The 24,124-nt window shown below is 52.1% G+C and overlaps 3 protein-coding genes across 12 annotated transcripts; 2 read left to right on the forward strand and 1 right to left on the reverse strand.

Moving 5' to 3' along the window:
* Nucleotides 1-32: 32 nt before the first annotated feature.
* LOC121098278 (TIR domain containing adaptor protein) lies at nt 33-6,437 on the forward strand. Of its 5 annotated transcripts, none has more exons than XM_040616087.1 (7): nt 33-54; nt 509-615; nt 3,872-3,958; nt 4,441-4,508; nt 4,801-4,854; nt 5,147-5,755; nt 5,915-6,437. In XM_040616087.1, the coding sequence occupies exons 4-7, from the start codon at nt 4,463-4,465 to the stop codon at nt 5,956-5,958; spliced, it is 753 nt and encodes a 250-aa protein (XP_040472021.1). In that variant the 5' UTR covers nt 33-54; nt 509-615; nt 3,872-3,958; nt 4,441-4,462; the 3' UTR covers nt 5,959-6,437. The 5 variants fall into 5 exon arrangements, with proteins under 5 accessions (XP_040472021.1, XP_040472019.1, XP_040472020.1 ...); XM_040616085.1 differs by lacking the exon at nt 33-54 and adding an exon at nt 61-387; XM_040616086.1 differs by lacking the exon at nt 33-54 and adding an exon at nt 61-231.
* LOC121098275 (cryptochrome-2-like) lies at nt 625-3,448 on the reverse strand. 5 transcript variants are annotated; one of them, XM_040616079.1, is made up of 9 exons: nt 3,125-3,448; nt 2,856-3,050; nt 2,659-2,777; nt 2,391-2,545; nt 2,161-2,301; nt 1,869-2,036; nt 1,644-1,784; nt 1,409-1,560; nt 625-1,338 (listed from the first exon to the last, which is right to left on the reverse strand). In XM_040616079.1, the coding sequence occupies exons 1-9, from the start codon at nt 3,328-3,330 to the stop codon at nt 801-803; spliced, it is 1,815 nt and encodes a 604-aa protein (XP_040472013.1). In that variant the 5' UTR covers nt 3,331-3,448; the 3' UTR covers nt 625-800. The 5 variants fall into 5 exon arrangements, with proteins under 5 accessions (XP_040472013.1, XP_040472012.1, XP_040472014.1 ...); XM_040616080.1 differs by having other exon boundaries at nt 889-1,079; nt 1,154-1,338; nt 2,659-3,050; XM_040616078.1 differs by having other exon boundaries at nt 2,659-3,050.
* DCPS (decapping enzyme, scavenger) lies at nt 6,182-23,819 on the forward strand. Of its 2 annotated transcripts, none has more exons than XM_040616084.1 (6): nt 6,182-6,283; nt 8,206-8,374; nt 16,103-16,248; nt 18,957-19,070; nt 22,341-22,451; nt 23,379-23,819. In XM_040616084.1, exons 1-6 carry the CDS (start codon nt 6,230-6,232, stop codon nt 23,643-23,645), a joined length of 861 nt encoding a protein of 286 aa, XP_040472018.1. In that variant the 5' UTR covers nt 6,182-6,229; the 3' UTR covers nt 23,646-23,819. The 2 variants fall into 2 exon arrangements, with proteins under 2 accessions (XP_040472018.1, XP_040472017.1); XM_040616083.1 differs by lacking the exon at nt 6,182-6,283 and adding an exon at nt 6,719-6,897.
* The last annotated feature ends 305 nt before the right edge of the window (nt 23,820-24,124 follow it).

Raw genomic sequence — 24,124 nt, forward strand, 5'->3', positions numbered from 1 at the left:
GTGACGCTATAAAAGGCTCGAGCGCATGCGCCTGCTAGTCGCGGTTTGCTGGCGGTGAGGAGAGCCGTGGTGGGGCTGCCTGAGGGGTCGCGGCGTGGCAGGCTGGGGCTCGGTTACCCTCTGTTGGGTGGGCTGTCGTAGGCCTGTGGCTTGTTACTCCTTATGTGGCTTCCTTCCGCGAGCTGCTTTCTTTGGATTCGCGTCTGTGTGACAGTCTCTGCAGCCCCTGAGGTGGTAACAGCAGTGCTCGGCCTTGGCTGACCGCTGTAATGCTTCCAGGCATCTGTGTAAAGGAGTTTGGTGTATTTAGAGCTTTTTAGGAAGAGAAGCTGTTTGCTGGCCTCCAGGGTTGCTTTGTATTAGCGCCTTAAGTGAAGAGTGCTAATGGTGGGTGTATTTAGAGACAAAAGTAGCTTTATTTTCTCAACTGAGCACCTTTCTGGGGGCTGGCTTTGACCCTGCCTTGCACTCACCGTATCCTCAACCCGTTTCCTAATGCTTTCTGCAGGCAATCAAGCAAGCTGCCAGCTTCCCTGCGATGACCAACCTGGTGACGCTGTAGCTGGAATGTGCTTGTGCTGCCAGGGGATCTCAGCGTGGTGCTGGTGGGTCAAGGTGTGTTCAGAATCGAGCTGTGCTTTCTTAACTACTCTGCTCCCTTTAATAATGGTAATATTACAGCTAAGGCAGGGGTGGAGGTGGATCCAGTGGAGTGTTGCCCCTCAGGGACAGATTTGCGGGGTGGTGTTCACCCTCTGGGGCATGGTCTGGAAGCTCAGGGGTTTTCAGGTGGGGTTGGTTCAGATGGGTGGGTGACAAACTTTTTTGGGGCATGTGCTTGGGGTGGGAGTTGATTTTTGGGGTGGTGGCAGCAGCCAAGTTGCCAGTCTCAGGCTGGGAGAGGGGAAGGGATTAATGCAAGGTGGCTGAGCAAAATGGGTCAAAACAGGACAAGTAGTGCATGATCCATAACTAACAACTGCCTGGACGTCCTTGTGGGGCTCACTGCCCCTTGGCCTTGGGCTTTTTCCTTTGTGATTCGGCCACTGAGGGACCAGCCAGTGGCTCTCGCTTGGTGCCTGGGGGAGAGAAAGGCAGCTGGGGTGGCAGCTGGATGTGAAGTGAGCTTGGTGCCTCATGGGGGATTTGTTACCTTTCCGAGCATGGGCCACCTTCATGCGCCCCAGGTTCCTCTTGCTCGCCACCCCATGCTCCACGATGGGCTGGGGGTAGTGGATGCCCACCAAGCAGCCTGCCCTCTCCTGCACGGCCCGCGGTGCTTTCCAGGGCTCATAAATGTACTCAGCAGGGAAATCCTTGAGAATGGGGACATATTTTCTACGGCAAGGGGTTAAAGCCACCAGGGAGGCAGTGTCCCATTTCACATTGCTCTGGGTTTCACGCCTACCGAATGTACGCCCCGTCCCGGTCTGTCTTCTTGCCAAAGGCAACAGGTGAGTAAACACGGAAATACTGGTGGAAGAAGGCACTGCCTGACAGCCACAGCCAGTTGCCAGCATTGAGGGACCAGTCAGCATCCAGCAGGAGCTCCTCAAAGACCTGTGGGACATCATAGTAGTGTGGGGACAGGGTCCCCCAAGAGCCTGATGGGTGCTGGTGGGTGTTGGGGGAGATCTCCTGACCTTCAGCCCTTCTTCCCAGGAGACCCAGAGGTCCCCACGGGTGAGGAAGCAGGCAACAGCGTGCCGAGCGAGGTGGTGGATCCAGCCCTCGGTGCGCAGTTGGGTCATGATGGCATCGATGAAGGGGTAGCCTGTCTGGCCCTGGTGTAGGGTGTTGGAGTTAAATGGGGCAGGGGGACATTTTTAGGGGGTCAGAGGGCTAAGGGTTATCCCTGATGGAAATACCTCCCTCCAGGCTTGGAGGTGCTGTGGATTATTGTCCCAGTCGACCTGCAGGCAGACAGGGTTGCCAACCATCCGGTCAAAATTGGGGATGCTGGCGCCAGCTGTGTAGAAAAACTCCCTCCAGAGGAGCTGCCCATGCAAGGAGGTGGGGGGCTGGGAGTGCTCCTGCTGCTGGCAAAGGCAGGATCAGCCCCTCTGGGTGGGCTGGTCCCTGTTTTCTCCAGCCCTCCACCTCTTCTGCCAGGTTTCTCTGGCTCACCCTCTGCCTCCCACCCCAAAAATGCTGCCTCACCCCTTGGTAGACCTGGTCCAGCCGCCACCAGAAGGTGCGGACCGACAAGCAGCCAAATTTGAGGTAGGGGCTGAGGACGGTGGTGCTGGGGCTCAGTGAGGTGGGCGCTGTCATGGGCTTTTGGAAGCTGCACACCCAGGCCTGGATGGGGGACACACATTGGCGTCATGTTTTGGGATGGGGGAGAAAAAGCAGCCCCCAAATGTGGGTGGTGGCTGCTGAGCACTGACCGTCCTCTCCATGAGTGCATCGAGCCGGGTGAGTGCTGCTGTCTCACCGCCGGGGTAGAGGTGAGGACCCACATTGGTGGGGTCCTGGCCCAGCTCCTCCAAGTTGGGGACCCCATAGTCGGTGTCATGGCTGGCCTGGCATGGGGTGTGGCAGTCTGGGGCACAGAGTACAGGGGGTGTGTGATGGCCATCACTCTGCTCCAGGGTGAACAGGGAGATGCTGACCCAGCTTTGTGCTCTACCCACCCCAGGTCCACCCCATGCTCACCCTGGAGATGCTCCTGCGTGAGTGCTGGGGCTGGCTTCTCTGGGGGTCCAAGGGTTGCCAGGAGGCTCTGAAGGTGCTTGTAGGTCAGAGGGGCTTTGCCCTCGTTCAGGGCAAGGACTCTGGGGTGGGAGAGGGAGAGACGGGCTTGGCACTGGGGCTGGATCCCACATCCCCAAGAGACAGCACCAGGCACCCACCTCTCGGTGTCATAGAGGGTGTGGGACACCTCCTGGATCACCTCCACACCATGCTGTGCTGCCAGCTTGGCCACAGTGGCATCACGCTGGCGGGCGGAGGGTTCAGTGTCCACCTCGAAGGTCAACCGTGTTGTCCCCCAGGCGTGGAAGAGACTGGGAAACACCTCCTCTGGGCAGCCTCGCACAACGAACAGCCTGCCGGGGAGCCGGGTGGGCACAAAGCCCTTTGAGACCCCCCCAAATTCCTCGGGGGTGGCACCGGGACTCACCTGGAGCCGATTTTCTGTAGGCTTCCATCCAAGTCCCGCAGGGCATCGAGGAGGAACCGCTGGGCATTGGTGCCTGCCTGGCTGCTGGAGGGGTTGAGGATGAAGAGGGGGTGGAGGCAGCAGCAATCAGTGGCAGCTGTCAGCAGTGCTGGGTTGTCGTGCAGCCGGAGACCCTTCCGAAACCAGTGGATGGAGCTGTGCTGCATGGCTGGGAGGGGTCCTGGTGGGGTGTAACCTGGGAAAAGAGGGGAAAAAAACCCTGCCTTGTTTGGTAAATCTAACTTGTAAAATAAGCAGGAGCAGCAGAGATCGACCTATCTATGTCTGGTTATAAAACCAGGGGGAAACGGGTCCAGGCTTGCTGGTGAGGGCTGGCTGTGGTGACGGCATCTGGCTGGTGGCGGATGTGGGTGGGAGGCCCTGGGGAGGGCTGGCTTCCTGGCCCGCGGGATCTCAGCTGACTTCCCCTGCCTGTGCTTCCGCAGGCCCAGGTGGACCCCAGGCCTGCTGGCCACTGGGGGTCTTGGGCTGGGGCAGCAGGCAGCAGAGGGACAGGACAGCTCCTCTGCTCTGTCCCTGGGGGAGTTGGTGGGTGCCCCCCGTCATTCCCTCCACCCTGGAGCTGCTCTGTTAGGAACAGCTCCTGGATGAGGAAGCTGTAACAATGGATCAGCCTCACCATTTACTGCAGATCCCATTAGGCTCCAGAGTGAATGTGCTGCATCCTGCCTCTCTTTTCCCACCTAGGTGATCCCAGAAGATTGATCTCCTCGCTGAACTCAGGAGCTGATGCATCCCCCTTTCCTGCTCCGATGCCAGACTCCTGCATCCCAGGTAGGCATCCCCCAAACTTTCCCCCCCACTGTTTACTGTCTGTGCTTGTAGTTCAAGCCGTGCTTGAGCTTTTTGCTATTACTAAGCAGTGGCTTGTTTGGGGAGTGTGGTTTCCGCAGGTGCACCAGAGCCTTGCTGGCATTTTCTGCAGTCCTGCGCTGTTTTGCATTGGGGTAAAGGCTTCAGCATGACTTGGGGTGTTTCAATTTGGAAGAGGTGATGCAAGTAGTGGAAAAATGAGCCATGTTTGCTCCTGGGGCTTGTTTCCCCTGTTGCTGCTCCTGGGTACCTGCAGGAAGGGCCTGGGCACCCCAAACCATGCTGGGAGCACAATGCTGAGGTGTGGGCATGGTGTGAGCTGGCAAGGGATGGGCAGGAATGCTGGAGTAGGCATCACTGCAGTTGCATGGATCTGGGCATCACCCAAGCAGTGTTTGGTTTGCCAGTTGATCCCCAGTGATCCCTGCTTTTCCCCTCTACAGGGTCCTTTCACTGCTGCTGGGAATGAGGGACTTTCCTGGCCATCAGTGCTCAGCCTCGCTTGCCATAGGTGTGTATCTCCAGTGGAGAGCTGGTAATGGGTAGCAAAAGTGCAGACAGGAGGGCTATTAGGCTGCTACTTCCGGCCCTACTTGAGGTCAGAACATGCTTTCCTGGCAAATTGTGGGGAGGCAGATGTGGAAAACCATGCTGGGGGTGATTTTGGGGTGCAGGTGAGCAGGCCAGAGCTGCATGTCCCTGGAGTAAACTGCTGAGTTCCTGTGGCTGAGACTTGCCAAGGGATGGTTCCTGCTCTCCTAATCTCTTTTTTTATCCCCTTTTTTTTTTCCTTCTGCTGGCAGGAGAGATCTCACATCAGTGGTTGCGGCTGAGCAGCGCACTGCCCAGTATGGCTGGTGAGTCTGGACTTGGTTTGTGCTGGGGCAGATAAATCATTCAGCTCTGTCCCCTCCATCACCAGTATCCCCTGTGTGCCGAAACATGAGGGTGCCCACAGGCTGCTTGCCACAATGTGATAGCTGAGCTTTTAGGAGCTGGGGTGGTTTTTGGGGGTCAGGGTGAGATCCTGCTTGGCTCTTTCCATCTGGAGGTGTCCTGCTGAGCCAGTGATGCCGTGTAAGCCCCTTGGGAAGCCCATGGGGGTGCTGAGCCCCCCAAACCTCACTGCGGTCTCTTCTGACTCCACAGGCTGGTTTAGGTGGCTCCTGCGCAAGCCCAAGCCCAGCTCAGTGGAGAGCAGCCTCAGCACCAGTCACTCTGCTTCATCCTCACCACCTTCTTCCTCCTCATCCTCTGCTGAGAGCTCCAGCTTTTCTTCCAGCATGAGCCTGTCCAGGTCCATCCGCCCATCACCCATGTCGGTGTTGGACATCAGCGCCTCAGGTAGCGCCCGGTGGGCCAAGAGCTATGATGTCTGCATCTGCCACAGTGAGGTGGACCTGGAGCTGGTGGAGGAGCTGGTCTCCTACCTGGAGAGTCAACCCGAAAGCTTCCGTTGCTTCCTCCAACTGCGGGATGCAGCACCGGGAAGCGCGGTGGTGACAGAGCTGTGTGATGCTGTGCAAAACAGCCACTGCTGGGTCATGCTCATCACCCCCGGTTTCCTCCAGGACCCTTGGTGCAAGTACCAGATGCACCAGGCGTTGGCCGAAGCCCCGCTGGCCAACGGGCGCACTATCCCGGTCTTGAAGGATGTGGATCGGAAGGATTATCCCAAGGAGCTGCGAAGCCTCTACTACATCTACATGGCGCTGAAGGAGAACAGCTTCAGGCAGATCAGGGACACCATCATGCACTGTGAGTACGCCGTGGGATGCCAGCACGGGTTGATGCTGATGAAGTATCACTCTGTTGGGGTGGAGTCCATGGGAAGGGACAGGATTCTGTAAATTTATTGGAATTGCTGATTTTATAGATTAATTAGTTGCTAACGGGGCTCATTTGTTGCCTCTGCAGACCTCCAGGAGCTGTGCCGGAGCTCCACAAGCAGGACAGAGTAGTACCAGGAGCCGGCAGCGGTGTCTCAGAGCTGCCACCACCGGATCTGGGTGCGGCCATGTCTTGATGGACCTTGGGGGACAAAGCTGAGCCCCTTGGACCAGACCTGGGAACCAAAGATGGGGAGATCCTCACACCCGTGGTGGTACAGTGGTGTGAAGCCTGCCGCATCCTGGTGATGTGACTGCCATCCCAGTGGCCAACATCCCCTCGGTGGGGACAGGACGTCCTCCAGCAGGTCCTCGCTGCTGGTCACACAAACACTAAACTCCGATGTCGGGTGGCACTGGAAGTCGTCAGAGCTTCTTACAGCGGCATTCCCCTGGGGTGAGGACCCATCCTGGGGGGCTCTGACCCTGCTAGTGCTCCCAGTAAGCTGATGTGGCACCTGCCCTCCGGTGCTGGGCAGGAAGAGGAGGGGCAGGCACTGGCGGTGTCTTTGCACGGGTTTGTTGGGACTATGAAAATGGAGAAGTTGTAATTTTGGTGGTGGGTTTCTTTGGGTGTGGTGTGTGGTGTTTTTTTTTTTGTTTTAATCCCCTGGATTGTGTGGTGAGCAGGCCAGGAAGGAGCCCGGGGGCTGAGTGACCCCACATGGCGGGGGGTGATCCCTGACCCGTGGGCCTCGCTGGGGAGGGGGCGGCAGGTTTTAGCCGGGACTGGTGTCGATCGCGACCCCTCCCCGTGGGGCTGGGGGCCGGGGAGCCCCGCCGAGCCGGCAGGGGGCGCGCCCCGCGCAGCGCCGCGCAGGCGCAGTGCGCAGGGGCGCGGGCGCGATGGCGGAGGGCCCGCGGCCGAAGAGGAAGCGGGAGGAGGAGGCGGAGGCCGGGACCGTGCCCCACGACGGGGCCGCCGCCGTCCCGTTCCCGCTGGCAGAGCTGCGCTTGCGGCGCGTGCTGCGGGAGTCGGCGCGGGACAAGGCCGTGTTCCTGCACGGGGAGGTACTGGGCGGGCGGGGGGGCGAGCGGGCCCGCCGCCATGTCCCCGCGGAGGGGTTACCCCGCCCCGTGGAGGCCCCGCCCCCGCTGCGGAGGCCACGCCCCTCTGGGCCACATGGCGCGGCCCGATTCACAGTGGCCGGGGGTTCCCCGGTGTCCTCAGCTCCGCAGGGCTGCGGCCGAGCCCGGCCTTTCCGCAGTCCGCACGGCGCGGCCCCACACTCGCGTTTCCAGCCCGGTGCTGCCCAAAGCCGGCTGGGGGCGGTTGCTCCCTGGAAACCTTATTGCAAGCCTCAGGTTGTGTTTTCTCGTTGGTATACCTGTTGCTTTTATCCCTGCGAGCTCTTTTTTCGTGCTTAGTAGGTAAAGTGGCGTTGAATTGCAAGCAAAATGCTAACTCTAGGGCTGTTAATAGGATAGGTTTGTCAATCAGGTGCCATAAATGGGAAATTTGTAATAACACTAAGTTTTATGGCCAGGGAGCCTGGCCATGGTGCTGGAACCATGTAGCCACCTTGGCTCCTGTCTCCGAGGTGTGCATCTGAGCAGGCAACGAGGACAGGGCAGTTTCAGGCTGCTGCTTTGCTCTCAGGGCAATGGGTTGATGGTCAGTAGGTGACTGAGCTGGGCACAGACCTGCCTGCTCTACCCTGGGACTGTGGCTAGGTTGGGAGCCCCGGGGGAACCCCTCTGTTCTCCCCAAGAGGTGTTCAGTGAGGCCTCGCCTGGGTCCTGTACTGACAGGAGTGACTTGGGGGTGTGCTCCACACCCTGCACCTACCAAAACCAGCATGCTCAGGCCATACCTGGATGTGGGTTGTGGTTCCTTGGAGCAAAGCAGCAGCGTTTGACCCAAAACAGTCAGGGAGCAAACTTGTGCCATGGTACTAACCCCTACACCTGCCTCTCCCTTCTTCCTGACCTCTCTGACTGCCTGGTCAGTGGCCCTGTGGCAACTCGCAGGTGTATCTCAGATGAAATCAGTGATGTGGGTTAGTGGGAACGCAGCTGTGGGTGCTGGGAGCATCTGGAGAGGTGCATGTGAGCTAGGAAGTTTTCTGCATCCTGTCCTCCTGCAAAAAAAATGCTTGTGTTCCCTGATAGGGAGCTTCAGGGCAAACATGCCTTTTTATTTTTGGACAGGTGCTGCCCAGTGGGTGACTGAGCTAGGAGTGGGTTTGTGCATGAAAACATCGAGGCTGCAAGGTGTCTGCCATGGTCCCTAGGTGGAAGCGATCAGGTTCTGGCCTTGAACTCTCCACCCAGTGTTGGATCTGTGTTTGCCAGTGGCTTTATCTGTTCTTATTCCAGGTGACCAGTCCCTCTGGAGAGGGCACAGACGCTGTAGTCATCCTGGAAAAGACTCCCTTCCAGGAGGAGAAGGTACTGGACCTGCTGAAGAAGCACACAAAGCTGGAGCTGCAGATGCACAATGACATTTACAGCACATACCACCTCTATCCTCCCCCGGAGCTGAGCGGTGAGTGTTTTCAGCCTCTCATGGGGGGGTGTCCTAAGAGGGCTGCTTGCTCCACAGTTCAGTTTGTGGACCAGTGGTCATAGCTGGAATGCGGGTCAGAGTGCTCCTGCTAGCTCTGGAGGGTAGGGTGCAGTGAGATAAGCAAATGCTGCTGGGGGACCTGATCACACCACCTTGGCTGTGGCTTGGCTGACAGCAGCCAACCTGGCTGAAGTGGGATTGGTGGGTCGTTGCTGCTCTGGAAGTGATGTTTTACTCCTGAGGCTTTGGATCCTGCCTTGTTTCACCCCCTTTTCCCTGCACTTGTTGGACACCTAGCTTGGCTGATGAGTAGCAGGCCATTAAATGGCCATAGTGTGATTACTTGTAATCATCTGCCTGTGCCTTGATTTAAAGATGAAGACGACCTTATGGGTCTGACAGCTTTCCTTGTTGTTTGGGTTTTTTTTCAGTTAACCTGGTATGATAGACTCTCCCCATATGGCTTATTTAAAAAACAGTCTCTGCAAAGCACACGTCAGCTGCATCTCTTTCCAGGGTGTAATCTCTCTCATGTGCTTTATTTTTGTTGCTTGGTGAGGGCAGAGTCTAGTATATTTGCAGAGGGGATTTAAATGTTGGTAATGCTGAATGCCTGGGGCAGGCGGGCACCTGGCCTCTGCCTTTCAGGCCTCTCCCTGTTGATTTCACGCATCCGTGTGTTGTGAAACCCTATTAATAACAAAGTATGACAAGGTCAGATGGACGGGGTGGATAGCTTCAGTGAAAGACTCATTCTGTGAGATGGATTCTCGTCACTGTGGAAAAGGTGTCCTGCAATTGCAGCGCACTCCAGCCACCGCTGGAAAGCAGGGCTGCTCTTTTGATAGGCTGGGCACTTCAGTTTAATGCTGGTATGTGTTTAAATTCTGGAAGTGCAGTGATTAATTGCATGTTGACACTTCCATAAACATAATGGTAGCCAAACAGGTTTAACAAAGTCAAAATTAATCAGAGTGATAGCCTTAAGTAAGAAGTTGTTTCAGACCCAGTTTAAATTTTTGGGATGTTTGATGTGCCTTCCCAAAAATTCTTATTTTAACACTGTTTCCGTGGTATAGGAGGAAGCACTGTCTGGCTCTGGGAGCTTGGTAGTTGTGCAGAGCTCCTCTTATGCTGTTGAGGACTCAAAATCAGAGGTTTCAGCATTACAAAGCCACCTTTGTTCAAGGGCAGGAAAACACCACACCACCACAGTTGTTGCAAATGTGCCTTGCGTGGGAAGATGTTAAAGCTGTGCTTCATCGGCTGGAAAGACTCCTGCTTGGGTGCCGGCAGTGACTTGCAGCAATTCCCACGAGGTGGCATTGCAAGACTAAAATCCCTTGGGTCTCTGCAGCTGTCCTGGCATGTGACTGCCTTGTAGCCCTTTGCTGTGTAACTCCAGCATTACTCTGATAGCAAAATTATTTTAAGATTTAGGCCAGGTGCAAATCCCCTTGCAGGGGTGAAAAGGCTGTTAAAGGGTTGTTGGTGTCCATCAGTGCTGTGCCAGGTCCTGCTTTTTCTGAGAGGCTGGAGCAAACCCAGGTGAACCTGGGTCTTCTCACGTCCTGTTTCTTGCCCTTTGTTAAACTAAATCCTTGCACGGGTTGTTTCTCTTCAGTGCTCCCTCTGTGCTGTGACTCTGCCCTGTGGAGCCATGCTGTTCGTCTTGTGTATGGCTGGACCAAACCTGTGCTTTGACACGAGTGTGCGGTTCCTCTTGCAGGCTTGAATGGTGAAAAACCTTCTAGCTTCCTTCTGCTGAAGTTTATCTTTCTAATTTTAAAATTGCCTTTAAAATATAGAGTTTTGCAGAAACATTACCCAGTGGTGCATCTTTGCTTCCCACTCCTCTCCTTAGCACTGCTGTGCTTGCTCTGGATGTTGGGCAGCCCCAAGCTGGAGACCAGGAGGAGGCTGTGGACACTGGTGCTGCTCTCCAGGCTCCCTGGCTCTGAGCAGTGAGCAAGGAGACTTCTTCCTTCTAAGCAATTTGGGACCAAATAGCTGTTTTTGCGGGCATGTTGCATGAGCCGCTGGTGGGCAGTTGATCTAGAACCAGAGGAAGTGGTTGGGTGTGTCAGAAGGGGAAGGAAATTGCTCTTTTGAGTGAGTCACAGCCCAAGGAGGGAATCAACATGGTAAATGCTGCTCACAAACATAAAACGAAGGAGAAATTTCCTGAAAGGCTGCAGACAATGTCATGGCTTGTGGGAAGTCCCAGGATGTCGAGTGATTGTATAGAGACCCAGTGAGCTCTTGCGTGAGGTGCATCTCAGCCTCTTGGTTGCAGGGTTAGAGAGGTACAGGGTTTTATCTTCTGATGCTAGCAGGCTTACGTCTGGCTAACACGATGCAGTGAAAGTGTTTTGCAAAAAAAGGTCTAAGCAGTTCCTCTGAAAAGTCCCATGTTGTGGTGGTGTGCAGAAGAGGAATTCACCCTGGGGATTTTGCAGTATCCTGGGCAGCTAAGCCCCTCCATGCTCAGCTGCTTTCTTTCTAAATGTAAGATAAATCTCCAGAGTGAGGAAATCATGACCGCAGGTGACTCATGACGTTGAGTGTGTTGATGTGTGAGTAGCTGCCTCCGGGTCCATCTGCTTTTTCAAAGCATGTTCGTTTCTGAATGCTGCCTTTGTGGTCCGAAGTCCCCGAGGGCTCTTCATTCAACTGGAGTGCCTTGATAGCTGAAAGTGGATATGGATATTTTTTTCACCCTCTCTCCGCCTCCTCACTTAAGTGAGTTGGATGCTCTTCCCTCCACGGAGTCAAGCTAACACAGGCCCTGTGTGATGAAAGCTTGTTTTGTCTTGGTGGTCCACTGCGAGGCTGGGCCAGTTGCTTTGTTTGCATAGTGAAGGCAGAGAAAGGGAGGCCAAAAGAAGCACATTACCTGAGCAAAGGACTTGCCCTCTGTCCTGTGAAGAGGAACTTCGCTCTGCTGCTGCTTAAAGATGAGATTTTTCAGGGCTGGGAGCACACCAGTGTGGGGGTGTGTGAAGACAGTGCCAGTCAGAAAAAGGGCCTCATCTGTGTCTCGCTTGGCTCATCAGTTTCACTGGTCACCTGAAGAGATGTGTCAAGGCTAAAATGGGAAATAACATTTGCAAACCAGCTTAGTAATGGTCAGAGCTTGTCTGAAGGGTGACCCAAACCACCTGAATAAGAAGGAAATCTGTGAGTGAGCTTGTGAGGAGGAGCGGTGTCAGTGTGTGCCCTCTGACTGTAGCTGCTTTGCTGCTGCCCAAGGCAGGCATGTGTATTTAAGGCCAGGTGCTGGATGTTGCCTAGATTTGAGGCAGCTTATGCCTAGAGGTGTGAGATACTGGTGGAGGAAGCCCGAACTCTAGGACTCCCCATTGCAGGGAGAGCAAGGGCTGCTTTCATAGCAGGGGAAGGATTTTTTTTTTTCTGCTGCCAAAGGCTTGACTGCAAAAGCCAGATGGTTTGTTCAATCAATGCATTCCCTGGTAACATCCAGCTCCTGGTGGTGTTCACACCCGCTCAGTAAGGAGAGCTTGCTGTTTCCAGCAAAAAGCAGCCTCCTCGCCTCCTCCACACCAAAGATGTGCTGGTGTAATTTAAGGGCTCTTATCAGTCCTTTAGGGAGTCTTGTACTCACCGGGCACAGCTCATCCCTGTGCTGCAGGCTGAAGCTTATTAAAAAATGTTTAAAAACGAGCATATCAGAAGGAGCTCCAGCTTCATCCCTCCGACACAGGGTGGAGAAATTGTGGGAGAAATGGGAGAGTGTGGAAGGAAAGTGTTCAGTCATACAGGAAGCAAGACGTATCCCTGCCTTCCTGAGCCCAAAAAGCATCTGGTTTCAGGCAGTGAGGAGCTGAAGAAACTTGCACAAGCTGCACTGGGAAGGCTGGTTTGTCTCCTGGCACTTCCACGCTCCGCCTGCCAGTGGGGCTTGCCCAGCAAAGAAAACTCTTTGCATTTATACTTAAAAAGCTGGAGCTTGAAGCAGTGGGAGCATGTTGGGTGGTTTGGGGCATGGTGGGAGGTATCATCGTGTTTTGTTCTTTTTGGGGGGAGTTTGGTAACCTGTAAATTTTTTTTGCCATGGCTCTTGCAGCTAGAGTCCATGGAGTCCTTGGATGAGAACCAAGGCCAGACAGCCTTGGCAGGAGTCCCCATCAGCATGCTTGGCTTGCCCTGGCATGTGCTGGCCTTGGAGACTGTGAGCTCTTGCAAGCTCTATCCTTTTGTGCCTTTATTTCATTCAATGATGAGAGCCCCAGATGTCTGAGGCAAAGCTGTGGTCATACCTGGTTGGGGGTGGGTTAAAATCAGGTGTTCCCCTGTGACTGCTGTGTCGTTGTGATCATAAAACTAAATGTTAATACAGCAGGAGGTGGTTGTGCCTCGTATTTAGTTAGGGCTGCATCAAAAGAGATACCTGATGATGGGAAGACAGTGTAGAGCTGTATGCAGCAGGAGAGAGGTTTGCAGAGGGGGGGGAAAATTTGCGTGAGGGCAAATGTGACTTTCTGTGCTGCTTCCTGAACTTGGCACCTTTCTGCACCCCAACGATTGAATTGATTAGGCAGATTATGAGCCAAAGCTTAGCTTCCTACTAGCAAAGGGAGGAAAAAAGCACCCCTGCCCAAAAGTAGAAACTGGTGGTTCCTGCCCTGTCTGCTTCTCTTGGCTCCCTAGTGTGTTTAAATCTACTTAAAACAGCTACAGTGGTCCATTTTAATGGCTGAGTGGGATGGGAGCAGCAAGTGCAAGGCATCTCGGTGGGTCACCCTGGCCTGTCATCACTGTTCACATAGTTGGAAATTTAATGTGCCAAGCTGGAGGGGGATTTTGGCAAAGCCTGGGGACAGGGCATCACTAGTGGGCCTGGAGTGCACTTTGCTACGTGTATGAGCTCTCTCTACCTCCTTCCCATCTGCAACATGGAGCTGTCCTGCACCATAGGGAGCATGGGGTAATGTGTTCTGTCCTCTCCTGGTGACAGCTACCTTCAGCCCTTTTTTCTGCAAGTTCCCCAAATTGAACTGGTGTTTTGGTTTTGTTTCTTGTGTTTTGGGTGGGGTTTTTTTCACTCTAGTTTTTAGTAGGAGAGGGGAGAAGTAGTTTTGTTTCTGGTCAGTCCAAGCTTCATTTTCTCGTGGGCAGGGAACAATGGTGTCGTATGTCCCCCCAAACATCCTTTGTAGGGTGAACTGGCCAGTCGCTTGTTCTTTACCACTTTGGTACCTCTGCTTCCTGCTCATCCAGGTTCCTTTAATTAAACTTCCTTTTTTATAACCTCCAGTTAACTGATGGTAAGTCCTGACTTCCAGAATAAACCACAGATGTTTCATGGCATCCCTGGGCTGGCATTCAGGAGCACGCTGGCTGATGTGACTCAGACGTGAGTGGAGACAACCCCTGGCCCTTCAGTGAGCTTAAAAACCCACATCACATGTCCAGTGGTTCTTCATCTCCATTTCCTGGCCGGGGTAGGTTTCAGCTGCCCCACAGCGTACGTGATACTTTAGTGTGCGAGGAGCCTGCCATGAGCAGGGCGACTTTGAAAATGGAGCACGAATGTGGCTGGTCGCCAGCAATGGAAAGATTTTGTGGTGAGCCCTGTCTCGCCATGGATGTTTCTTGTGGCTGAGCCCAGCCTTAGCCAGGACTTTACATCCTGTGTGCGGGCTTCTAACGATAGTTAGGCTCTGAGCACTTATCAGACAGCTTCCCTGGCTATAGTGATTTATGCTAATTAGCATTGCTGGGGTGTTTCAGGGCTGATGAGACCTCTAGAAGGGAAATAATCATTAGTGAACCACAGCTTCTCCCCCCTCTCCTCTTCCAAACATCTGCTGCTAAGCCACAGCTGCACACTAAGGATTTTGCTGATCTCTCACTAGGCTTTAAAAAGTAAAGTGGCTCTCCCCACCATGAGCAGCCAAAGTGGGGAGGTGTTGGAGAAGCCATGAAGGGTCCTCTGCAACCCCATCCCAGCCAGTGCATGGCCTGCAGTTATCACCGCCCCAGTGTGGACTGCGTTCTGCTGCAGCCCCTGCTCTTGTTTTGGGGTCTAAAATTGAATTGTGGAAGTCTAGCTCCTGAGGCTGGATGTGGTACCTTCTTATCGTGTGCCTTTTTGTTTTCTCCCCAGTGCTTTGTTGGTCGTCTTAAGTGAGGAGCAGAGGAACTGTAGCCTTGTCTGTCTTTAGTTGTGTGGGTTTTTGGGGTTTTTTTTTTGCTATTACATCATCCTGCTAGAAGTGCTAATAGAGTCCTGGAAAACAACCTTGTTTGAACATGTGTATGGTGGGAATCAGACCAGACTGCCCTTGTGGTTTGCATTTTCATATTTCATGTTACCAGCATTTTCCTGTGGATTTCATTAAGCTGGGTTTGGCAAGAAATGAAAAGGCAGAGTCTCCCACTAGTGTAGTGCCAACCTTTGAGGAAAAAAAACAAATCAACCACCAAAAAACAAACAAAACTAAAAAAAAAACCCAAAAAACACCAGCCCCAAAACACCCTAAATCCTGGCTTTAGGAACAGATTTTTGTATTCAGTGTCTGGCTAGCATATATGCATATAGAAAGCATGGAGCAGGACTGGTACCCTGGTGAGTGTGCAGCCCATGGTTTTTGTGGCTGTGGCAGAGCTTGGGCACGAGCTGCAGTGTTTGCAGTGCCCCAGCCACTTGCTTCTGTCCGATCTGCTCGGGGTTTATCTGGGCCTGCAGGGGTTTTCTCCTTCCTGCATTAAGTTTTATAGCAGCTCTCCATTAGCTGGGAAAGCGGAGGCACTGCTGGTGCCGTTGGAGTTGTGGCAGGCTCTGTATTGCATGTCTAATCTCTGCCAAAGAGGGATTTTTTCTGAGTGTTTTACTGCTGTGGGTAAGACTTGCTGTTGCCGAGGTCAAAGCTGCCAGCTTGATGAGGTGTGTGCTTGCGTCCTGTTTAATGCCACAGGAAAAAATACAGAGCAAAGTTTTAATCTTGAGGTAAACAGAAACTGTCTTCCTTTTGCAAGAATAAACAGCTAAATGTTCTTTGTTTGTCGGCTGGTGCAGGGCAATCACTGAGCCCTTTCCCATCAGCTCATTGTGTGCTGTGTTAACCCATATGCCTGTGGTGTTTGCTCTAGATCCATCCCTGTGCCCTTGACCTTTTTGCCTCCTGCACTCGGCGCTCAAGGCCAACATCCTGATGGTTGAGAGCTCTGGGAAGGAGCTGCTCCTTGTGCTGGCCCTGCTGCTTGCAGCTCACGCAACATCTGGTTTCGTGGCTGGAGTGCTCACTTGCAAACATCCTATGAGCTCTGGACTTGAGTATGGGGAAGAAGAGGCTGCCCTGGGGGTCGTGCTTCTGTCCTGGCTGCACATAAATTCCTTCCTGGGAGCCCCAGCTCTGCCCCTATGTTGCTGATATGCCTGAAAGAGCAAGTGTGTGTGGAGAAAAAAAACCTTTCAGGTGGCGAACTCCTCCACCTGAACTGGAAAGACAGGCCCTGGCTGTGTTGTCAGCTTATCCTTGAGAAAAGCAGCAGCAGCCCAGGAGGTTAAAGCACATGTTTGCTTTCATTGCCTGTTCTCCTCCACCCTGCTATTTTAGTGGTATCTCTTCAAAATGTGTTAGTGTGGCATTTATTGGAAGGGAAAACAGATTTGTCCGGGACTGAAGGAAGTCATGTGGGTTTCGTCTGTGATGGTAACTCAGTGCATGTGTGTGTTTCTAGAGATAAAAACCACGGTGGTGTACCCCGCCACAGAGAAACATCTTCAGAAATATCTCCGTCAAGAAGTGCACCTCATCCGTGAAACCTGGGAGGATTATAAGAACATAACACTGCCCTTCATCCAGTCGCAGAGCTTCAGCATCCAGGTATGGTTCCACTGCTTCCTCTCTGCAGAGACTGATGTCTTTGGTCTCCTTCTTAATGCGTGGGCTGTCTGATGTCTCCTCCGAAGCCCAGGTTGGAGGCAGAAGAGCCTCTGGGAGTGCTCTGCCCCTTTCTCCCTGTTGCCTGTTCCATCAGCATGTTGTCAGCTCCGTGGTACTGTGTCCCCTCACCTGGCTGGGCAGCCTGCTTCTCAAACACGACTGGCTGCAGGTTACTTCTGCTGGTCCTGGGCTGTGGTGCTGCCTGCTTTGCTCAATGCATCCCCTTATCTATCGCGCTTTCTTGACGCTGTCTGACCTTTGGGGTAAGCTCAGCAATGGTAAACAGAGCTCTCTTTCCCCTAAAACTCCCCCGGTGTCCCCATCCTTCTATCCTCTAGGGCATCTTTCTCCATCTTTGCAGGAAAACATTTGCCTTGGAGATGGACCCAAAGTTGCCTTTCCCAAGGTTTCTGGAGACTTCCTATGCTGGGGCGTTCCTCCTCCTGAGGGTGGCTCCCTGGGCGTTGGTGCTGTTAGCTGGGCTTTTTAGGAGTCTCTTGGGTGTTGTGGAAAAAGGAAAGCACAGATTGCTCTTGGATTCCTGCATCACAACTCATTCCTTGGGCTTTGCCTGTCTTTATCTAACTGGTTTTGATGAGTGGAAGGGAAAATGTGAAGGGTAACGTAAATATCAGGGGACTACAGAGGTGTCTTTGTTTTTTGCTGGAGGATGCAAAGAGCGGATGCTTTCAGTATAATAGTTTTATTGTGGTGCCAGTCACTGGACATGTGTTGTCCTCACTGGGCTTGTGCTGGAAACAGCAAGAGCAGTCAGCTGGTGACCTGCCCATCACATGAGGCAGCATTGGGTTTAAAATTCAGCTCATCTGATCGGGAAACTTATTTAGGGCACTGATAGCTTGGCACTTCTGAAAAGAACAGGCATAAAAAAAAATCCAACACCCCCACCCCCAACCACACCCCCCAAATTAAAAAAAAACCAAACAAAAACCCAACAAAAAACCTGAAGGAGCAAACTTTCATTTCCTGCTGAGCTTCGTGCCCTGCTTTTCTTCCAGGGTCACAGAGCACAGTGATCTTGTGCCATGCTTTCCAAAATCACTTTGAGAATCTAATCTTCTCTAAAATGTTGCTAGGAAGAAAAGACCAGAAATTTAAGGAAAAAACAGATCAAGGGAGGAGAGATTGGTTTCTCCCTAAGGATATATTCAGGTCAGTTCACAATGATTCTAAGATTTGATTAGCTTAATTAAACTCTTGACAGAGTTCCCCAAAAAGGCTGTCTTTTTATCTTGAGTGCTGGTCTGCCCAGCATCCGTTGACCCAGCTTGCTCAGCGTGCCTGCAAGACCGGCTGTATCTTGCCTACCCACCAAGGGCAACCAAAACGTTTTATACCTAAACTTGATGGGGAAAATGATGTTTCAAAACATCTTCAGGTTCCAAGCCCTAGCTATTTTCTGCTGCCTTGTTTTATCTCTTGGTGACCTGGCTGGAGACTCCCTTGGCAGTCCAATACTTAAGCTAGAGTGTAAAGTGCATGTTGGAGGTGCAGAGAGGAAGCTTGAGCTCAGGCTGGGAGCCAGGAAAAGCAAAGGTGCGTTTTGACAGCCTTACTTCATCGCTTATCCTCGGTCTTTTTCGTTTTGTGGCTGAAACTTCTCTGGGTGGTGCTTTGCTCTGAAGGAGAAGCAGGGGGGGGATAACCAGAGCAGGGATTACAGGCAGTCTGGAGGCTGAAGCTTTAAGTACGGAAGGGGAGAAGCAGCGAGCTGTGTTCTAAGCAGTCAGGAAACAGAGACGTGCATTGCCCAAGAAAACACAGGCCTTTTGTATTTGCCCAGCTGAGTGCTGGCTGCCAGCAGCTGGAGCTACATCTAGCTTCAGGCTTGCAAGCAATCTGCTCCTTCTTTTTTAAATGGGGAGGGGGGGAAAAACCCACCCAAATCAGCAGAGTTTCCTTCCCAGACCTAGTTGTAAAGGTTTCGGTGCAGCCTGGGAGGTAAAAAAGTGCAAACAGCCCTGTGGTGCTGCAAGAGGCATCTGCTGAGGCCCATGAGAGCTGACTTCCACTGCTGCCCACCTCGCCAGGGCCTGGGGCACGCAGGGTTGCTTGTGCTGGTGGCTGATCTCTCGGAGTGCCTGTACCTGTAGGTTGTCAGCCAGTGGGAGCACAGAGGAGGGATGCTGCTGCCCCTTGGGGCTTTTAGTGCTTGCAGCAGCTCCACCCAGGTCACCTAAAGCAGCCAGGTGGTCTTGGGGTGTTGCTAGTGTGCTGGGGAGAATTATCTCTCCACATCCTCTTAGGGGTAAATGCAACTATTTCTACAGTGGGCTAAGCCATCTCTGTTCAATACCTCATCTCCAGCTGCAGCCAGTTCTTTAGAAGAAAACAAAGATCCCTGAAAAATTTAGCTGCCTGGCAGTGCGGTGCCACACAATGGGGTTGGGGGTATCTTTTCACTGAAGGGCTCATAACAGCCTGGGTTTGGTTGTTGGGAGTGTTTTATGAGTAATTAACTACAAATGTCACCAGCCATGAAATTACTTGGTCGTCTTCAAGTCATTGGGCTTTTTTTACATTGTAGTTGCAGGGAATGTGCACTAATCCATGAGCTTGGGCTAAATGTGCCTGAGGTGTTGGTTTCTTTTCTCTGCTGGTTTGTAAGCTGTGTATTTCTCTTTCAGTGGGTGTATAATATCCTGGAAAAGAAAGCTGAGGCCGATCGAATCATCCATGAAAACCCAGATCCTTGCAATGGCTTTGTTCTAGTTCCAGATTTTAAGTGGAATCAAACCCAGGTTTGTTTGCTCCTCCTATCTTTGAAGGGATGCTGCTTGTGGGAAGGTAATCCAGAGGAAATGTCCACTTTCATGCTGTTAATAGCACGCTAATGAAAGTTTTAGTAGGGAACTATGTCCTTCCTGTTCACACTGTCATTAAGTGATGATATAGCCAGAGCCTTTTATCACGTGCTAATTGTGGGAACTGCAGAACACAGGCTGTTCTCCCTGCTGCTGCTGGGTGATTTCTTTATTAGGTTTGCTTTCTCTTTCCTGTATTAGCCCCAATGTTGTCATGATATGTTTGAAGCTAAATCCAGCTGTGTATTTGTTCCTGCTGAACTTGTTTGGGTGTTTTGTTTTTTTTTTTTCCGCAAGCCTCTGCTTTAGGCACAAACTGGGCAGATGTGTTGGCCTTTGGTTGCTGCAATTAACTCTCCTCCACACAGTATTAAACAGATGGTCCTTAGCTTAGGAGCAGTTGCTTAACCCCTCGTAGGAGTGGCCACTCATTGAAATGCAGAGTGTTTTAAGCCCAGGCTGTAATCCTAAATTGAGTGGCTTATTTCCTTGGGCTCTGGCTCACTTTTGTGCTGTACATCTGTGGATGTGCCTGGGGAGGTGAAACTCCACACATGCACCCGTTGAAGTTGGCAGAGTGGAGAAATAAGTCCTGTTTTGTGTTTCTGATCCTCAAAATGCTTCTGCAGATGATAGAGGGGGAAAGTTACTGTATGATTTAAAACTCAGAAATGGGAAATAAAACTGAAAACACAGAATTGTGCTGCCCATGAGCAGGCAGCCCTTTTTTTTGTGTTTCTGTGCTGGCAGCACCTGTTTCTGGTCTGATGCTGAGTCTCCTGGGGAACTGAATTGGGGAGGACAGGTAGTTTGTGCAGGGAATTCATGGTGGCCAGATACTACCCTGCAGCATCAGCTACTCCAAAAATCCCTTGTTAAGCTGTGGTGGGGTAACCAAGCTCGAATTTCAGCTGCTTCACTGGGAGGCATGATCTTCATCCTGAAGAAACTTTGCAAAGCAGGTGATAGATGGCAAGCTTGCAGCCTTGCCTACACCACTGTGCCTTGTTCAGTGCCCTTTATTTTCAGGGTGGCAATATTTAGAGGTCCTAGAAAGTGCATCACACCACCCCTTTCCTTGCTTTGAGCAAAGCCTCAGTGTAAATTCTTGCTTGCTGCAGCCAAGCTTCACAAATCTCATCAGGATTGGAGATGGATGGGCCAAACCCCTGTGCTTTAGCTTTCTCTGGAGACCTGTTCTATCAGTATCTCACAACTAGCGTGGTCAAGGAGCATTTAAATGGTAGGATCTGTCTTTAGGGGAGGTTTCCCTGTGCTGCTGTTGCCTCTTAGTATGCTGAACAGGATCTTCTTGATTTCTTCCCAGCTGCTGTCTGCAACAAGAGAGCCGTCATCCCTGGGGCTATCTGGGATGTTCATGTTTGCCTGTCTCTTTCCCAGGCAGGCGAGTCAGCATCCCAGCAAGGACTGTCGACTTCTGCCTTTGAGCCAAGGAATTTCTTCTTGGCTATGGGTGGTGCTGAGCCAAAGCCGATCCCAGCAGCCCCAGGGCTGCCTGTGAGCACCGGTTCCTTTCTGCTGTGTCCCACTGAACAGGCAAGGCTACTAAATTAAATCAGGGAAGTGAGACAGAGCTCCCAGCAGGACTCTCTGAGCCTTCCCTTAGAGGTCCCTTCGATGGTGTTGCCTTGTGCTAGCTTAGCACCTTGCCTGCAAATGCTGCTTACACACCTGTAACTTCAGGCTGATGGACAGGAGGAAAACTTTTTTGTCAGTCTGCATGCTTGCTGCTGGCCTCAACCTTCTGGGTGCTGCATCAGCTCTGGCTGCCCAACCTTGGTAGTGGTTTGAGTTGGTTTCTTGGGGGTTGGGTTTTTTATTATTTTTTTTAAAAAAATTGATGTGAGGCTTTTTTCCCCACTTCTTTGGAGTTGGTTTCAAACCTGCAGGAGCCCTGAGGCGTTGCCTGAAACGGTGCCCGGCATGACATCATACAAGGCCTTTTTAGCAACAGGCTTATTTGTTTCAAACAGCAACATGCAGATGTTGTTCTAAGGAGAAGAGATGTTTGCTTTTCCTCCCGCCAGTCAGCCCTGATCCAGAGAGGACAAGCTGATACACTGTGTTTTTTTTTTTTCTGGAGCTGTGCACAGGCTGCCTTGGGAATCAAACTGAACCATGAGCATTGCTTTACTAGCTAGGTGCAAATAACAGCTTCGTGTTTTGAGAGCCTCAAGACAGGGTTCTGAGAGTGTCTTTTGGCACAAGCATCTGTTTCCAAATAGCCAGATGGATTTCTCACAGCCCTGAAAAGATCTGCTGGGTCTCAAATATCTAAACCCTTTGCTTTGCAGTGTTTATATTAGAAAGCCGCTAACGGAGTTGAAGGAGACAGGGATTTTTAAGTGTGATGATCCACAACTCTGTCTTGTTAAACATTGAATTTAAGTGCTTCAGGAGATGCCAAAGATCTGATTAAAAGCTGTATGTTGCTGCACTGGGGCCGCCCGGTGACTGATTAGATCTTGAAAATGGTTATTTATAGAACTGGTACAACTGGAAAGTGGCTGGCTGTAAGCACAGTGGAAATATGGGAAACTTTTCACTCAAATCTACAGTTGCAGTTCTGGCTGCTGTGATTCACTGTAAATCCTTGTCTGAGCGTGGAGATAAGCCATTTGCTTGCTCTGCAGAAAAGGTTGTGCTCAGCCTGGCATCTGCATGTGGGAGTTGCTGGCAGCAGACCCCGCTGCCTCCTGGGCTCCCCCATGTAGCAGGGTGGGTGCCCGCGCCTTTTCTGCCAGCCCCAGTCTGCACTGGGACAACACTTTTGAGATGCTTGGGGCGGGGGGTGCTGTGAATGTGCAAGGGCAACAGCGAGTGCTGTGTTTATGGTAGGAAAGAGTTGATCGATCCATCTGCCTTTAAAGCTGAGAAGATATTTGTGGTCCCTCTGTTCATTGATTGGGGTGAAGCTATCCTTGTCTGGTTCTTCCTGGACAAAACCCCATCTCTCCCGAAATGATGCTTTGAGGTGCAGCGGGTTTGTGGGTGAGCGCATCTTGTACTGGGAGATCTGTACTGGATTCAACCCAGCTTGAGTGTGGGTTAAACATGATGGCAGATAGCCCCTTGCAATACAGCCTGGAAAGCTGTGGTTGGTATGTTGGATCCAAAGTGTTTGTGCCTCCATCTGCTCTTGCTGTGGTCACCTTTGTCACCATCCTCCATCTGCTCTGTCCGCAGCTGGATGACCTTTACCTGATAGCCCTCGTTCACTGCCGGGAGATCAAGTCTCTTCGGGACCTCACTGCTGAGCATCTCCCGCTGCTGAGGAACATCTTGCAAGAAGGCAAGGTAAGCCCAAGGCTGGTCTGATGCTCACTGCCTGCATTATGTGGCAGCTGCTCGACCAACCTGCGCACACAGCATCTGTGTGGGGACTGATAACCAAGAGATGACAATGCATCATCAACTGGGGCTGCGCTGCCCTTTCTAGCATCTCTACTCAGAGACCCTGGTCCATGCTGCTGTCGGCACCTTCCCCTGGGACATGGGAAAGCCTTGCAGTGTTCGAGGTGTTTTAGGGGTGCTTGGTATTCTTCTGTTAGCGGTGAGCTGCAGGGCTTGAGCCCGGTCCTCCCCATGTTGGTAACTTTTTTTTTCCCCAGCCCTTGACTGTTTCCAGCAGCTGACAAGTTTTTTCCAGCATTGTGATGGGGTGTGCTTGGTAGATGGATGTGTGATAGCTTCTCTTTTCTTTCACTTGTTAGAAATTTGGAAAGTAATTCCACTGGAGAAAGTGGAGATTAATTAAGAGATTAGTCAGGGGATTGCAGCGCACTGAGCAGTGAACCAAGCCAGTGTGCCAGAGTTCACCGTTGCTGTTTATAGCTTTAATTACACCGGCTGGTAACAGCATCCCTGTAACTTGCCGAGCAAGCCAAAGCGATAAGGGTGGAAGGGAAAATGATACGAGCGGAGAGCACATCGTGTCATGGAGGGAGAAAAGTGGGGCAGCCGGAGGCATCGCTCCATCCCCGTGGAGGCTGAAACAGAGGATGGGGAAGAGCACTGTCATTCCCAGCTTCCCCCTCCCCTTGCTGTGAGAATGGAGGAAACAGAAATCACTCCTGCCTTTCTCCACCTTTTGTGCCATCCAGGGGTGATCCTTCCTGTCTGCTGCAAGGTCTGTCTGTGCTCTGCCTGCCTCCAGCTGCCCTGTGCCCTTGCTGTGTATTGCTACTCCTGACCTGTGGGGCTTTTTTTTTTTTCCCTCTTCAGGAGGCCATAACAAAGCGCTTTGGTGTACCTGGATCCCAGCTGCGAATCTACCTGCATTACCAGCCCTCCTACTATCACCTGCATGTGCATTTCACTGCCCTGGGCTATGATGCCCCAGGCAGCTCTGTTGAGAGAGCCCATCTCCTGGCAGATGTGATTGACAACCTGGCGCTGGACTCTGCGTATTACCAGAAACGGGCTTTGACCTTTGCCCTTCGGGCTGATGAACTTCTCTTCAAGAAATTCCAGGAGGCAGGAAGAGTGTGAGCTGGCAGAGGTGCTTTTATATCTTGTTATTAATAAATGCCCATTTGGGTTTTTTAAAAAGGTTTTGGTGCTTTTATTTTTTTTAACTCTGATTTTGTACAAATTGGGGCTGACAGCCCATTGCTATAGAAACGGTGTCATCTGCTCAAGTCAATTAAAACATTGAGTAACCCCTTTTAGTGTTCTGGTTTTTATCAGGGTCACAGCACTGGACTGGGTGCCTCTGGGATGCGGAGGGGTTTGGGCAGGAAGGTCTGCGTGTCCATCTTCTCCACCCAGAAGTCAACCTCTGCCACCAAATGTCAGCCCAAACACTGTTGGCAGCAGGAAGGGTCTGAGAAAACCCACCATCCTTACAAGGCTTCACTTATTTCGTATGAAATTACCCCTGGGAGCAGGATTGCAGCTTTTTGAGGCAGGGAGGGGTTTCTTGCTCCAAGTAAACCAAATGACTAACCCGAGTTGTCACCCCTCCTGGC

Source organism: Falco naumanni, chromosome 16 (genome assembly GCF_017639655.2).
Source record: "Falco naumanni isolate bFalNau1 chromosome 16, bFalNau1.pat, whole genome shotgun sequence".
NCBI classification, from domain to species: Eukaryota; Metazoa; Chordata; class Aves; order Falconiformes; family Falconidae; genus Falco; species Falco naumanni.

Excerpts from the sequence above, each read along its gene's own strand:
- LOC121098275 (XM_040616078.1), bottom strand. The coding sequence starts at position 3,330 with ATGCAGCACAGCTCCATCCACTGGTTTCGGAAGGGTCTCCGGCTGCAC. Across the intron at positions 2,302-2,390 it reads ATGCACTCATGGAGAGGACG|GCCTGGGTGTGCAGCTTCCA; the intron begins GTCAGTGCTCAG and ends TCCCCCATCCAG. Across the intron at positions 1,339-1,408 it reads CGGGACGGGGCGTACATTCG|AAAATATGTCCCCATTCTCA; the intron begins GTAGGCGTGAAA and ends CCCTTGCCGTAG.
- LOC121098278 (XM_040616087.1), top strand. The coding sequence starts at position 4,463 with ATGAGGGACTTTCCTGGCCATCAGTGCTCAGCCTCGCTTGCCATAG. Across the intron at positions 4,509-4,800 it reads CTCAGCCTCGCTTGCCATAG|GAGAGATCTCACATCAGTGG; the intron begins GTGTGTATCTCC and ends TTCTGCTGGCAG. Across the intron at positions 4,855-5,146 it reads CGCACTGCCCAGTATGGCTG|GCTGGTTTAGGTGGCTCCTG; the intron begins GTGAGTCTGGAC and ends CTGACTCCACAG.
- DCPS (XM_040616083.1), top strand. The coding sequence starts at position 6,733 with ATGGCGGAGGGCCCGCGGCCGAAGAGGAAGCGGGAGGAGGAGGCGGAG. Across the intron at positions 8,375-16,102 it reads TCCTCCCCCGGAGCTGAGCG|AGATAAAAACCACGGTGGTG; the intron begins GTGAGTGTTTTC and ends GTGTGTTTCTAG. Across the intron at positions 22,452-23,378 it reads ACATCTTGCAAGAAGGCAAG|GAGGCCATAACAAAGCGCTT; the intron begins GTAAGCCCAAGG and ends TTCCCTCTTCAG.